The sequence below is a fragment of the Nicotiana tabacum genome, chromosome 10, assembly GCF_000715075.1.
Source record: "Nicotiana tabacum cultivar K326 chromosome 10, ASM71507v2, whole genome shotgun sequence".
NCBI lineage: Eukaryota > Viridiplantae > Streptophyta > Magnoliopsida > Solanales > Solanaceae > Nicotiana > Nicotiana tabacum.
The window spans coordinates 151,232,467-151,249,619 of NC_134089.1; the positions used below are offsets into that span (position 1 = coordinate 151,232,467).

The following is a 17,153-nucleotide window of genomic DNA, read 5'->3' on the forward strand; positions in this document are numbered from 1 at the left end:
TTTAACTCTCTTCCTCACCCAAACAAGAATCACAAACAATAGGGCAAGGGAACAAATGAAATTGCAATAAAGACCCCAGCAAGGGAACAACAATTCAACAAATAAATCCCGGCAAGAAAACATCATCAATAACCTCAACATCCCGACAAAAGAGATAACGAATAAATCAACAATAGCCCAGCAAGGGCGACAACATAATGATCTCTTCTTTTTCTCACTTTTACTTCACAATTCTCTTCACAACTCGAGCCAATGCTCTAGAGGTTCAATTATTACTTATACTTTCACAATTCGTTATACAACTTGAGCCAACGCACCCCAATGTTCATAGGTCACAATTCCTTTCACAAACTTTGCACAACAAGTAGAAACCATTACCAAGGGATGAAAGATACAACGAAGTCATGATAATCACAATATAAGACTCACGGGCATGCTAGACACCAATGTATAAATACTCGTCACCATGCCTATACGTCGTACTCCACAATTACCACATAGAAAATAGGACTCGACTCATAATCCCTCAAGCAAAGGTTAGACCAAACACTTACTTCGATGCCACAAACACAATTCACGATTCAATTATAGCTTTACCCCTTGATTTCACCACCAATTTGTTCGTATCTAGTCACAAATTACTTAATTACATCAATAAACGCTAAATGAATCAATTTGAATGCATGAAAATGTATTTTCTAAAGTTTTACCCAATAATTCAAAATGCCCCATGCTCACATGGTCAAAACCAGAGGTTTGAACCAAAACCCGATTACCCATTCCCCCACGAACTCAATATATAATTTGTTTTGAAATTGGACCTCAAATCGAGGTCCAAATCCCCAATTTTTTAAAAACCTAGGTTCTACCCAAAACACCCAATTTCCCCCATGAAAATCATTGATTTTGAGTTGAAATCATGTTAAAAGATGTTAAAGAGTGAACAAAATGACTTAGAAATCACTTACCAATGTTTTGGAGAAGAAAGGTTGTTTGAAAATCGCCTCTTATATTTTTGGGGTTTTGAAAAATGAAAAATAACTGAAAATTCTGTCTAAATATACCCCTATTAGACCTCCTGTGCGGACCGCACAAAATCGACTGCGGCCGCACAGCCCTTCCTGTGGACTGTAGTGACATGCTTTAATATTTTGGCCATAGATTTCTCTACAAATGTCCAAATTGTGATTTCTTTACCTTTCTAAAACTAGACACGAAGTGATACAACTTTTGTTTTTGAATCATCTCAAAATTTCTTGTAGATCAAAAAATATAGGCTTCCGAAGTTGGACCAGTGAAATGTTCTTCACCGCGGACTGCACAGAATCTAGTGCGGCCGCACAGGCCCACACCGCGGTCCGCACAAAATCTAGTGCGGCTGCACAACCCCCTCCACGGTAGCATTCCTTTTGTGTGGATTGCACTGGCCGGTTCAGAGGCCTTCCACCTCTCTGAACCTTCAACACCTATATTTGACTAAGACATCCCGGAACCTACCCGAAACTCACCCGAACCCTCAGAACTCCAAAACAAGTGTGCATACTAACTCAAAAACATCATATGGACCTACTCGTGCAATCACATCATCAAAATAACATATAAAATCATGAATTAAACCTCAAAACTCAACATTTTCATCAAGAACTCTCAAAGTTCATAACTCTTCAACCGGAAGTCCAACTCACGTTAAATAAACTTTGTTTTTCACCAAATTTCACAGTTATCTTTTAAATACTATAACAAGTTTGTACCGAGCTCTGGAACCAAAATACAGGCCCGATAACAATGGTTTCAAATATTAATTTTTTTCTTTATTTCTTAGATAATTCAGTAAAATAATTTCTTTCAAAAATTGATTTCTAAGGCTTGGGACCTCGAAATTCATTTTTGAGCATATGCCCAAGTCTCATATTTTACTGCGGCCCTTCCGGGATCATCGGAACACGGATCCGGGTCCGTTTGCTAAAAATATTGACCAAGGTCAACCATAATCAAAATTTTAACGCTAAAATTTATATTTCTCATATTTTCACATAGAAGACTTTCCGGATATAGGTCTGGACCATGCACGTAAATCAAGGTGGGGTACAAAGGAAGGTTTTTAGGTCTCGGTAACACTGAATGCACTTTCAACACAAGTGATGACCTTTTGGGTCATCACAAGATCAAGGGCATATTTGCGTTGATTCATGAGGATTCCAGCCTTACTTCTGGCAAATTCTATGCCTAAGAAGAATCTGAGCTCCCCTAAGTCCTTCATTTTAAACTTCTTCTGAAGGTTATCTCTAGCAGCTTGAATAAGTTGTTGATTATTGCCTGTCACTAGAAGGTCATCTACATAAACTAGGACAACCACGAAAGCGTCACCTCTCCTTTGTGTAAATAAGGAATAATCAAAGTGGCTTTGGACAAATCCCAGGTCTTGGAGAGCTTCTGTGAGCTTCAAGTTCCACTGTCGAGATGTTTGTTTAAGCCCATAAATTGACTTTCTTAATTTACACACCTTGGCTCTAGACTCCCCCTTGGTGCCAAACCCCTGAGAAAGATGCATGTATACTTCTTCAAAGAGATCCCCCTGCAAGAATGCATTATGGACATCCATCTGATAGATATGCCAATGTTCTGAAGCAGCTGTAGCTATAACTGATCTGACAGTCACCATTTTAGCTACAGGAGAAAAATTCTCCTTGTAGTCTAGACATTCCTTTTGGCTAAAGCCTTTGGCCACAAGCCTAGCCTTGAAACTTTCCACCTCCCCATTGGTTTTATATTTGACTTTGTATACCCACTTACAACCTATAGGGGTTTTACCTTTAGGCAAATCAACTATATCCCAAGTCTTGTTATCTTCCAAAGCTTGAATCTCCTGCTACATAGCATTGACCCATTTTGCATCTTTGGCTGCCTCATAGTAGTGCTTGGGCTCAACAATGACTGATTGTGCAGTAAGACATTTTGCATATGAATGGGATAACCCATAATAGCTTAGATAATTGGACATAGGATATGCACAAGAACTTGTCACATAATCCTGCATCTATTTGGGAGGTCCAGTTGTTCTTTGGGATTTTCTGACTGCAATTGGTTGAACAACTTCTACATGTGAAGAAGGCTCAACATCATGTGGTACAGGGCTGTCAGGTTGTGCTTCAGGTGAATCAGCATCATCAAATGCAAAGTCATTGGTAGGAGTAGTATGCTACTGAACATCATCAGAAAAAAGTGAGACTAAATGCTAATCTATTAATTCAAAGGATAGAAATAAGGGATTAGGCATCATCTTCATTTGTTTAAAAGGGAACACTTGCTCCTTAAACACCATATCTCTACTGATTAGGAACTGTCTGGATTGCAAGTCATACAGTTTATAGCCCTTCTTTGTTGGTGAGTATCCCATAAACATTGCTGATAATGCTCTGGCAGAAAATTTGTCATGTTTTCTTACATTTACAGCATAACATAAGCACCCAAACACCCCAAGGTGATCTAATGATGGTGCAGTGTTAGAGAATACTTTATAGAGGGACTTTCCTTTCAAGGATGTGGAAGGCAATCTATTTCTTATGTGTACTGCTATAAGAACATACTCACCCCAAAATCTTAAAGGTGCTGCAGATTGAAATCTCAAAGCTCTAGCTGTTTCAAGGAAGTATCTGTGTCTTCTTTCCACTATGTCATTCTGTTGCGGAGTATAAAGACATGTAGTTTGATGTACAATTTCTAATGTCTCAACTAGATGCTTCATATTTGAATTAACAAATTTAGAACCATTATCTGTTCTTAGGATCTTAACAGAACAATCAAACTGAGTACTGATCATAGAAAACAATCTTTTCATTAACCAACAAGTCTTATCTTTAGTATTCATCAGGAAAAGCAAAGTTATTCTAGAGAAATCATCCACCACTGTAAGAAAAAATCTCTTGCTATCATAAGTGGGTACTCTGAAAGGTCCCCATACATCAGCATACAAAAGATCAAACGGTGCCTTAGCTCTACTAGTACTAACTGGAAATGGTAATCGAGTTTGCCTAACTAATAGACATATATGACACATTGCACAATCACGGCTCCTGTTACTAGTGTGAAGATTTTTGAACTTATCAATCCTCTTAAGTGTCTCCATAGGTAGGTGGCCAAGTCTCTGGTGCCATATCTCCAGTTTTATTGAATCTTGACTAACTGACATAGAAGTAGGCATGATTGTGGTATGTACAGTTGGTGTAGTGAGCTTCCTCATGAATATGCAATCTTTGAGTATGTACAGTCCATTTGTGTCATTACCAATCCCTAACACCTTCCCAGTGTAAAGATCCTGAAATACACATATATCAGGAAAGAAGGCTACCAAACATTGCAGCTCTTTTGTCAATTTTGAAACTGACAGTAGGTTACACTTAAAATTTGGAACATGAAGAACATCACTAATCTGTTGGTTCTTGAATATACTAGTTGATCCACTATGTGTAATTGCATCCACATCTCCATTTGGTAAATGAACTGAGTTGGGTTTTAGGAATAAGGTAGGATTATCTAATGCTTCTAGCTTTGAAACTATATGGTTAGAGGCACCACTATCTACAATCCAAACATCTTGATCCAGGTTAGACATTAAGGACATTATAATACCTGAATCCATTCCTGTTGCATTAGCTGCTACTTCAGTCTCCTTGCCTTTAAGCAGTTGTAGAATCTGCTGATATTGTTTTGGAGTGAATGTGGGAGCCATAGGTGTAGAACCAGTTAATGTTGCTGGAATATCTTCAGCTGCAAAATTAGTTGTTGCCCAGGAATTGTACTTCTTCCTGAACTTGTTATCTTTTGAATATCCTACTGCCCTGTAGCAACTTTCTTTAGTGTGGCCTTTCATGTGGCATACAACACACTGAAGATTGTAATTTTTCTTTGGCCTCTACTAATTCCCAGACCTATTCGTCATCAGTGCTGCCATCTTACCCCCATAAATAGTGGTAAAGGTGTTGGACATTGTCCTCTGACTCTCACGCTCCATTAACATAGAATAAGCTTTGTTCACAGATGGAGTAGAATCATTATCAAGAGCTAGCTGCGTGCTTGTTCATAAGACTCATTTAGTCCCATTAGGAATTGTAGAAGCTTTTGACACTCCATGAATTGAACAAAGTCACGTGAGTTAGCAGCATCATGACCAGGAATTGGTGCCAAACTATCAAATTTTGCCCAAAGCACTCTCAATTTTGAGAAATAAGTCGAAATAAAACTGGTGCCCTGGAATGCAGTAGCAATTTCTCTGTGCATCTGAAATATCCTAGAGCAATCAACCTTATCAAATTGCTCCTTCAAATCGTCCCATACTTCATTAGCATTTGACAAATATACCATCCCACTCAACAATTCCGGAGAAACACAGTTCATCAACCAAGACAATATAATCGCATTACAACGTTCCCAGAGATCTACGAGATTTGTACTATAGTTCTCCCTTTTGCATGTGTCGTCAATGAACCCTAGCTTATTTCGACCTAGGATTGCAATTCTCATTGCCCGGCTCCACAAAGAGTAGTTTTCGGGTCCTCGTAATTGCAACAAAATCAACACAGCTCCTGAATTATCATTTGAATTCAGGAAAAGTGGATGGTTGTGACCTAATTTCTCTAGTTCAGTGTTATCGACAGTTGCCATTGTTGATCTTCCAAATTAACTCGAAGAAGACTAAAATGGACGAAATTGAAAACGATAAGACCATACTAATGGTCGTGTGGCTCTGATACCATATAAAAATCAGCTATCCATGAAGTTCAGTCATGGATTCTTAGGTGATTGAAGTTAATCTGGTGAGTTTGAGTAGGTCGGTGAAACAGATGAAGAAGGTGGAGAGAGAATATTCCCAGAGATTCTATTTCATCAATCATATTGCATATGTCTGTATATATGTATATGACTGAAAACTAACTAACTCTACTACTAACTATGGTTAACTAACTCTACTACTAACCACAGTAAACTTAAGTTACAATTAGTACAACTAACTAACTATCACTATAACTTACTAAGTGATATTGCTTGGCTCAATAGATGGGTAAGTAAAACTTATACTATTTTTAAACTTTTGAATGTACTTTTAGATATGTTAAAATTAAGGAATATTTATTTATAATTAAAACTTTTGAAACTTTAAGGTGTTTATTAATTATATATATTAATTTTAACGCAGGTTTTTTCCATCCTTTCAGTCTACACATTTGGTTGTGGATTCTAGGAAGTCATTCTATCATGAGCCCTGAAATTCTTGGAGACAGATACTGTACAACATCAGAGAGAAAATGTGAAATCAATTTAGGGTAAAAAATAATTAAATTTACTTACAATTATTGTCTTCATCCAATGTTACTTTTTTATATTGTAGACAAAGTGTACATCGCATACTCAACATCAAAATGAAACAAGTGTTATTTTCGAGAAGAAGGCTGCTAAGCGGATTAAAGATACTTTGTTCGCTGCTTGGAATGCTGGTAAAATACCGGAGTAGTTAAGAGAAGATGTTTGGAATAAACTTGTTGAGAAATGGAATATCGATGAATGAAAGAAGAAGAGTGAACAAGCAAACGCAAACCACACCTCCAGTAAAGATGGTGTCACGCCTCCTTTTTCACCTATATTCCCGCAAAGGCGTAAAGGAGTTTTTCAATTTAAAGGACAATCGGAACGGGATTTATTATTATTTATTCAAAGTCGCCACTTGGGAGATTAGTGGTGTCCCAAGTCACCGGTTGAATCCCGAACCGAGGAACATATGACTCTATTAACAACCCGCGAACCAAAAATCTGAGTAAGGAATTCTGTTAACCCGGGAGAAGGTGTTAGGTATTCCTGGGTTCCGTGGTTCTAGCACGGTCGCTGAACTGTCGTATTTGGCTTATTTATCTGATTTAAATACATTTTGAACCTATGTGACAATTTTAACTTTCAACCGCTTTTACTCAATTTTTAAAAGAAAGTTGAATGTCGTCTAAAACATGTCTTTATATTGCGTCACATGAAATGCACCCGCAATCCTGAACACATTTTATTCAATATTTTGGGATTTGATTTGGGTCACATGAAATGCACACACGAGTTTAAGAAAGTAACTTTATTAAAATACGCGACTAACGCGTTATTATCTTTGGGGGGGCGTGAAATTCGCTAAACGGCCTATCCCGAATTCTAAGTAATTTAATATAGACATTTATTGAGGACCCCGCGATTTAGGCATTTTGTTTAGCGAGGCTCATCTCAGTTTATTATTTAAAAGGCAAACCTAAAAGCAACTATGATTTTCTATTTTTATTTGTCTCTAATAATAAAAGAAAAAGTCCTAATTAATTTGTTACTGGACCAAATGATAATTTTGCACCACAGTCTAGCCATTGGGCTCCAGGATAAGCCCAACAAAGAGAAATTACATCCAGGTCTGTACCCCAAAATTGGCCAGTCGCAGACCTTGGCCCAGGTCCAAACGTGAAGGGAATTAAAACTGGACCTGGGCCCGCGTCAGAGGAGCTGAAGCTCAAACTGCTGGAAACAGGCCGCTGGGCCTTGATCTTTGTACCAAGCAAACTTAATTCAATTAAAACGAATACTACTGAATTTGCTTCAAGCTATTCCATGTGCACTCTATAATTTGTAACAAGTAAGAACAAGGTACACCTACTCAAATTAGCAAGCACTGATCATTTTGATTCCAATTTCAAGCTTGGGTTATGCGTAGCTAATGTATTACCACAATATTCCGAAGGCAATGGAGTGATTAACGACTAAGTTGAGCTATCAAACACACTTCACCAATTTAAGTGCGTATTCCCTGATCTTAAGCTCAAATCACTGGTGTCAAAACTAAAGTGTTGCACTTACTAAATCAATTATTATGCCCGATTTTAACATTATCATGATCTACATTCTGATTTCAAAGCTAATTTTAAGTTGTAATGAATAATTATCACATGAATTCAAGATACACTATACTAAAACTACTATTCAGAATGAACAAATTCTAATTCAAATTAAACAGTCCAATATCGTTCAAAGTCCAGATTATTACACATCAAATCTGATTTGCATTAAATAATGTACACACTAACTAACATTTATCTAGCCATCAGTGTACAACACATAGAGAACATGAACATGCTGATCTCATTTCTATTTCAACAGCTACATCAAGGTAGTTTTGAGATGTGTACCTGGAGTATGAAATAACAAGAGGAAAGAGAGAGAGGTCAGCAATAGCAAGTGTAACAGCAGTTTAGATTTCAAACAGCAGCAAACACAGCCAGTTCAGCCCAGAAACAATTCAGCAGTCCAGAAACGTTTTAAAACCCAATAGGACCAGTAGATCTACCCATAACAATACCAGATAACCAGAAAACGAACCCAGCACATCAACATCTTTAGCATATAACCCACAGTCAACTCGATTGAATCAGATTTAATACCCAGATGACTCGAATCACCTTCAGACCTCAAACATCAACTAGAAACAAAGGAATTCAAACTGTTTTGGATCCTAGCTAAGCTAGAAAATTGTGCTAGATGCTGAGGTTCAAAATAACCTAAGGAAAAGTAATGTAACAGTTGTTTTTTTTCGAGTTTTCTATTGTTTTTTTGGATTTTCTACTGGATTTTTTTCGAAACTAAAATCTAGAAGAAGATTTTTGAACTTCCATTTATTTAAAATTCAAATTTTAGGCTCAAATCTGCAGAGAGGGTTTTGGGGGAAATTTTTGCGGTTCCAACTTGTGTGTTAAGGCAAAGAGGCATGCCTTTTATAGACAAAGATGAGGGCAGCCCCTTAATTTCTGTTTACAATTCAGTCCCTAAATTCAGATTAGTCCTTTAGTTATTGACTTGTTCCAGAAGTAAGTGCAATTATTTTCTGAATTCTCACCCTAAAACCCCTTCTAGAATGCTCTAGGAATTTCAAGTAACAACTATAAGATTCTTTACCCTATCATTCCTAAACTACCCTTGCAATGCCCTTTTATTTACCCCAAACTGACCGACCCTTCACCTCAGTTAAACTATGGTTTAATTAAACAAACTCTAAATCAAATGTTCATAAGCAGATAATCACTTAAAATCAAACTAGCTAGACATATTAACTAAATACGAAGTTAAACCTATTAATGAACTATTCTTAGCAACTAAATCAAAGTGATGAAATTAACAAACTAAAACGAGAATTAAACCTATCATCACAGACTCCAATTGTACATGAAATTTAAAGCAACACCAATCAACTTGAAAAAAAACGAAACATCAAAATTTAAACTAAACTAAACACTGAACAAGAACTAATTCTTATACTAATGACAAAATTAACATTTAACAGAACTCGAACAACAATCAAATAAGAAAACATCAATTACTAACCCTAGATGGATAACACCGAATCCAGATCAATTAATGAAGCAAAATCATCAAGAAGAGAGGATAATTCGAAAATACAACGAAGATAGAAACTCACTGATTTCAAACCTTCGACTCGACTGACTTCTCACTTGGTTTCCAAACAATATTATGTGCTTGTTCTTTCCAAGAACACTTACATAATACAACTTGAAACCATATGGGCCCTTGTCTAACCCGAGAAATTCCAGAAACGTCGACAGAAACCCTAGATCCAAAATTCGCGGCGGTCCAGTGGGATTCGAAGGAAATTAGTCAAAGGTTTAGGAAAAGGGTGTTGATAGGAGTATGTGGTGTGATTTTAGGGAGGTTTAGACGAATTTGGGTTTTGGCCGGAAAACTTCGCTTCAAGATTCGAACCGTTCGGCTATGATTCGAGGAATGCTATGGCCAGAATTGAGATGAGGGAGAAGAGGAGATTCTAGGGTGTTATTTTGGTCTGGATTGGAGTGGTTACCGTCGTCGCCGCCGGCAAGCTTGACGGAGCGTATAGAGGCGGCATCTCTAGGGTTTGTGTAGGGGTGAGTTCTGAGAGACGAGATAGGGGGTGAAGGGGTTCGGACAATCTTATACTAATATGACCCCACTTCTCCACCGTTGGATTGATTAACCTCGACGGCCTGGATTGATCGACGCCAAACGGCGTCGTTTTAATTATGCAAATGGGCGGACCGGGTAGAAGCTACTGGGCTGGGTCATTTCGGGTGTGTATTTGGGCTGAAAAAACGAATTAAACGGCCCACTTCGTTGTACCAGTCCACTTCTCCCTTTTTATTTGTATTCTCTTTATTTCTTTTATCTATTTTTGTATTTCATTTTGTATTTTTCTGATTTTGTAAAATTGCAAAAGTAAAATAGAGTCCTACTATATTTCAAAGTTAAACTAATTAACTCCTAAAATTGTTTAAAATCTATTTCATGACAAATTCAACAATTAACAATTAAAAATGCAAAAGTGGACTATTTTTTGTTATTTTCTTTATATTTTGTTCCAAAAACAAACTATCCCCTAATTAATCCTAAAATATAAAGTTAAATCATAAATGCAAATGGCAAATGTATTTTTTTTTTGTATTTTCATATGAATTAATATGCACAAAAAATGCAAACAATTAACAAGAAATGACACAAAATTCACAAAATTGTAAAATAATGAAAAAGATCATTTTTTTTAATTTTGGGAATAATTCATATATAGGGCAAAAATCACGTGCTCATAGTTGCCCCTCTTTGCTCGGAAACATGAAAAGTTTTCGGGCAAAGATAAGTGAGCAAATACGAGCGATTTTTTCCCTGTTTGAAGATTTTGTGTGAAGCATTTTTATGGAAACATTGACCGCACCCTGCTTCAGAAGTTGCCTACATATCCTGGGCTAAACAGGAATCAGGTCAGTGTAGTTCGGGAGTGTCTGGTAGCTGGGACCCCAAGAGCTGTGATTTCACTGCGATTGGCTGCTGCTGCTCGCTGACCTTCCTTATTACACCATGTAAAAAATAAACTAAGCTATGACCTATGAATTACAAAATCCTATCTAAATTCTTCAAACTTGTTCTTGTACTTCCTTGTTACTTTGTTGTCTTGTGTTCTCTTGGTAAAATCCCTTGTTGCCATTGCAAACTACAAACTGAGGTGTTGTTCCTTTCTTCAAATTGCTGAACTTGAATGTATTCCCTTGTTGTACCGGTGGGCTCCCGACTTCTGGACTTGGACTTGAAAGTATTCCCTTGTTGTACGGATGGGATCCTGACTCCTGAACTTGAAATGTATTCCCTGCTCTCCAGGCAGGCTCCTGACTTCTGAACTTGAAATGTATTCCCTGCTCTCCAGGTGGGCTCCTGACTTCTAACTTGAAATGTATTCCCTGCTCTCCAGGCGGGCTCCTGACTTCTGAACTTGAAATGTATTCCCTGCTATCCAGGCGAGCTCCTGACTTCTGAACTTGAAATGTATTCCATGCTCTCCAGGCGGGCTCCTGACTTCTGAACTTAAAATGTATTCCCTTCTCTCCAGGCGGGCTCCTAACTCCTGAACTTGAAATGTATTCCCTGCTCTCCAGGCGGGCTCCTGACTTCTGAACTTGAAATGTATTCCCTGTTCTCCAGGCGGGCTCCTAACTTCTGAACTTGAAATATATTTTCCTGCTCTCCAGGCGGGCTCCTGACTTCTGAACTTGAAATGTATTCCCCACTATCCAGGCGGGCTCCTGACTTCTGAACTTGAAATGTATTCCCTGCTCTCCAAGCGGGCTCCTGACTTTTGAACTTGAAATGTATTCCCTGCTATCCAGGCGGGCTCCTAACTTCACAACTTGAAATGTATTCCCTGCTCTCCAGGCGGGCTCCTGACTTCTGAACATGAAATGTATTCCATGTTATCCAGGCGGGCTCCTCACTTCACAAAATAGACAAAACAAAGAATTTTGAAAGCTAAAACTTTAAATTGTACTCCCTTGTTCTCCAGGCGGGCTCCTGACTGTTGTGATTAGATGTATTCCATGCTCTCCAGTCAGGCTCCTGACTTCAACAAAACATACAAAAACAAAGACAATTTTCTGCCCCAGTTTAGTAATTAGGCCCATGGGTGAGTGTTACTGAATTATTTACCAACTATTACGAAGAATTTGAAAACTAAATCTTATTACCTGGGGAGGTCCTGACAATTCCTAACAATTATGAACCTAATTTATATTTTCTAAAGGCATTAATCCCACTACATTATGCCATTTACAAGGTTTTTAAACTACCTCCTATTATCCAGGAAGGTCTTGACAACTCCTAACAATTACAAGCCTAAGGTATTATTCTCGCTATATCATGTTATCTACAAGAGTTTTTGAACTACATCCTATTATCCCGGATGGTCCTGACAACTTCTACTTGAATTTTATCCTAAACATGCAAACTTTGCAACCAACTTACATTCCCCTATGCTATTCATGATTATTTTATATTTAATCAAACCACACTTTGCGGTCAAACCTGATTACTGCTTGTTTTTCCCTCCTGGAAGGGTCTCTCCAATACAACCGACGTTTCTGCCCTTGTTTCAATCAAAGAAAATTTCGTCAGTTTATAATGGTGGTTAGCTGATGGCATTCTTGCTAAAAATCCTTCCACTGTATTGCTTTATTTTGACCAGCTTCCCCGAACTGGCCCCGAACCGCTTGCCTTCTTCTTGTCTTTCAAACCCCTGACTTTGACAAACTGAATGTTCTGTACCCATGTTGTTGTTTCATACCTCTGAACCTTTTATCTGAACCTTTGCACTTCCTACGACATTTCCCAATCATCCCACTGATGACACTTCCGGTGATTTCACATACTACATTTTACATCAGTTTGTTGCTGACATGCTCTGACCACATTGTGCTTTACCATTTTCGGAATCTTGTAGTGAGCTTTGAAATCCCTTCCCGCTTGCTTTGCACAGAACTGACATTGAACATCTTATACAGATAAAACCCCCAAAAGAAATGAAATGCAATGATTTTACGAGTTAAGGATAGGTATAATCCAAAACCGGATGACTGCTGAAAAGAAAAGGGAAAGAAACTTATCTGACCGGAACAGTTGGTACCAATGGTCAGAAGATGCATTTTGGACTAATCAGCCCAATCTGTCCAACTACCCAGCTCTTGGTCTCCACACTTTGTTGCCCCAGAATTTCCATCACTTGATTACTTTACCCAAACCTTAACCTTGTTTATCCTGCGACGCCTTGAAAGATTTTTACCAGCATACCTCTTTCATTCGTTCATCTCTCAACTCACATCGCCTTACGGTGCCCACAAGAGTTTTTAACGATAAGACTCTCTCATTTTAATTTCTCTCAACTCCCATTGCCTTACGGTGCCCGTGAGGGTTTTCACCAATAAGACTCTCTCATTTTAATTTCTCTCAACTCACATCGCCTTACGGTGCCCGTGAGGGTTTTCACCAATAAGACTCTCATTTTAATTTCTCTCCTTGCTTGTACCAGAGTGTTGCCCCTGACGTGAATTACTTTTACCTGCTTGACTTGGTATTTCTCAAAGACTGATTAGAAGGTCTTTCTTTGGACCGTAATGTGGGATTTTGACGGGGTTAGAAAGAAAGGGTATGAAAGGCTCAAAACAATTTCAAAATGGGTTAAAATTACAACTTTCGGAATCCAATTTCTTTCACAACAACCACAACTTTTGCCCCAGTTTCTTGCTTTGGGACTTTTAGATTTTTATTTTGGTATGACTGAACCTCAGCGAGGCTGCCTATGTACCCTTTCGGGATCAAGTCAAACGTAGTTCACGTCATAGAGACTACGTTGTTGTGTTTTTTTTTTCTTTTCTATTCTTCTTTTCCTTTCTTTTCTTCATTTTTTGTTCTTTTCTTTTCTTTTCTTTCTTCTTTTCACTTTCAATTTTCTTCCTTTCTTTTCACTATTCTTTCTTTTTCATTTTCTTTTCTTCCACACTCGCGTTTTTTAATGGTGCCATTGATTCCGAAAGAGGGATATGAAAGAAAATAAGTGAGGCTCAAAGGGGATGACAAGGGGTAAAAGTGTTTAAATAGCAGAACAAAACGCCTTCGTCATTTGCCAAATACAAACAAGTACAATCAAAATAAAGAAATCATACATAGTATCTCTTGGAGCGAACTTTCCTTAGACAACACTCTGGTTACGACAAATTGTGCCTGCCAATTTGGAGCGAACTTTCCTTTTGCTTCGGCCCAATGAGGCAAAATACGTCTTAACACTAACTATCCCACTTCAAACTTCCTCGGACGCACATTCTTGTTGTACGCTCTTGCCATTCTTTGCTGGTACAACTGACCATGACACACTGATGCCAATCTCTTCTCGTCAATCAAACTCAAATGTTCAAGGCGGGTGAAACCGTCATCATGTTCCAACTCATATCACACTCAATTTCTTGTATTATTACTTCAAAATAAGACCGGCTTTCAAGACTAGGCCGAGGACTCCTCATGCATGTCATGTTATTGATATCAGCATAAAAAGAAGTGTACAAAGAAAAAAAGAACTGAAACAGAATTAAGAATGAAAGAAAGAAAATTGCATTTCATTGAAGGAAAAGATAGCAGGGTTTTAACTCATCCAAACAGACGGAACATAGTATTTGGACTACAGATCCTGGAATAACCCAGACAGCTTAAAGAAAAACAAGACCCACTACCAAGACTTCCAGTCGTTGACTTTTGCCCATGGTCAGACGACTGCACATTTGCCTTATTTGACCCTCCCTCTGCTTCAACCATGTTTACCTCGGCGAACAACATTTCTTTGACTTCCTTTCCCTTATATGTCCCCCTACCTGTTCATAACTCCAAGGAATAGTTTTGTTGTTGGTCAACGGCAACTGAGTTGCTGGCTTTACGATAACAGGCTCTATGCGAGCTCCCTTCACAACCATCACAGGTTTGTTTGCTACCCCATGCACCACCACTTTGACTGGCTCAGGTTTTACGGCAACAATGTTTGACGACCCTTTCTCTACTACCACAGCTGGCTTATTGTCTACCCCTTTCAACTGGACCACTGATTTCCCACTGGTTACCTTTTCTTTTGAACTGGTTTCACTTGAACGGATCATCATCACCGTCTACGAGGGCTTCTTAGGCTCCCCTCCCTTGTGTATCAACTCAATCATATGGGTCTCATGGTGAGCTGGCAGTGGATTCTGGTTGATATTTGGTGCTTTTGGGGCCTAAACCTCGATCCGATGAGTATCAATAAGCTCTTGCATAGCTATTTTCAGTTTCCAACACTTCTCTGTGTCATGTCCCGGGGCCCCTGAACAATACTCACAACTTACCGAGTGGTCAAGATTTCTGGGAAGGGGATTCAGCATTTTTGCAACGTCCTCTTTCTTCTTCTTTCCAAGTACACCTCCAGTACCGTTTTGAATGGCCTGGATGGCTGCTTTGATTGTTGAATAACTCATGATCTTATTGGACTTGAGCCCTCCTCAACAATGCCTCCCATTTTTACAACTTCATTAAAGGACTTATCCACGGTCGACACCAAATGACCAAAATAAGTGGGCTCCAAAGCCTGCAAGAAATAATCAACCATTTCACTTTCTTTCATCGGGAGGTCAACCCTTGCTGCTTGTTCCCTCCAACGGAACCCATATTCTCGGAAGCTCTCTCTGGGCTTCTTCTCGATCTTTGTCAACGACAGTCGATCTGGGATGATTTCAAGATTATATTGAAAATGACAGGCGAAGGCTTGGGCCAAATCGTCCCAGGTGTACCACCTGTTGTGGTCTTGTCTAGTGTACCTTTCTAACGCCGACCCGCTCAAACTTTCGCTGAAATATGCCATCAGCAATTCATCTCTTCCTCCTGCTCCTCTCATCTTGCTATTGAATCCCCTTAAATGTGCTACTGGGTCGCCATGCCTGTCGTACAGATAAAACTTAGGCATCTTGAACCCGGACGGTAACTGAACATTTGGGAATAGACATAAATCTTTATAGGCCACACTTACTTGGCCCATAACCCCCTCATGTCTCGGAATGATTTCTCCAGGCTTTTGACCTTTCTGATCATCTCCTCCTGCTCAGGGTTTTTGGGCGGTTTCTCGGTGTCTGCCGTGAGATCAAGATGAGGGGTGTAAGAGTAGGGTTCTGGAACTTTGAAGGTAGGCTCAGGGGGATAATACTTGTTGTCATGAGTCTGGAACAAAGGTTCACTGGAGGATCAGTGTAGGGTAGCAGGCGGAGGTACCACAAAAATGGGAGTGATTGGCGGAGGAGGGTACGGGACTTGTTTGGGTGGAAGAGCCTGTGATGTATGAGAAGTGGTGCCTTGGCACTGTTGGTAGAGGGGAAAGGTTGGAGATGAGTTCATAGTGGAAGGCTCCTGAGGCTGAGCCAACGGTGGGATATAATCGGTTAGCGGGATAAACTGGCGGTGGATGCCCCTTCGCCCAGGCTTGGTACATTTCAGCCATCTTTTGCTTCAGCTTATACATTTCCTCCCTCATTGCATGAATGTCCATTTCTTCTACTTCTTTAAATGGGTCAATAATACTCGTTTCTGGTTCCTGATTAGCCATATTCAATCTGTCTTTCGATCGGGTGTTGTATGAATGAGTTGCCAGAATGTCGACCAGCTAACCACCTGCCTGGACTCAATTCATCAACAACAACATTGTTAGTGGTTAGGTTTTCAACAAGTTGGTAGTCGCACATTTGAGGGATGAATACACCTAAGCAGTTAACTGTTTCTATCATGCATTTGTTCGGTCACTTGCGTCATCCCGGCTTGGTCATTTGCAACTTTCTTTCTTTTTCTTTTTCTTTGTTTTTCTTTGTTTCTTTTTCTTTCTTTATCCTCTCATCGCCATCGTTTCTTTCCTCTCATTTCTCTTTTTTCTTTCTTTCTTTCTTGTTTTTCCCCTCTTTTTTTTCTTTTTTTTTCTTTTGGTTATGGTCGAGTCCTATGGAGATTGCCTACGTATCATGACCCCACATGAATCATACCGAGCGTAGTTTTGGAAAATAAGTGCGAAAAGTAAAGAGACAATTTTTGGAAATTTTCGATTTTTCATTAATAAACATTCTATTACAAACTAGACGCTTTCGGAAAGGAAAATAACAGACTCGAAACCAAACCAAATACAAACTCAAGAACTTCTGACAGACTCTAATGTGAAAGGAAAAATAGACTCTAACAGACAACAGACTCTAAGGAAGAAGAAAATGCAGACTCGAACTACGAAT

The 17,153-nt window shown here is 38.9% G+C and overlaps 1 protein-coding gene across 1 annotated transcript; it reads right to left on the minus strand.

Annotated features, from left to right (window-relative positions):
- Window positions 1–5,061: 5,061 nt before the first annotated feature.
- Window positions 5,062–5,661, minus strand: LOC142165467 (uncharacterized). Its single transcript, XM_075224015.1, has one exon. The coding sequence runs from the start codon at window positions 5,659–5,661 to the stop codon at window positions 5,062–5,064; it is 600 nt and encodes a 199-aa protein (XP_075080116.1).
- Between the last annotated feature and the right edge of the window lie 11,492 nt (window positions 5,662–17,153).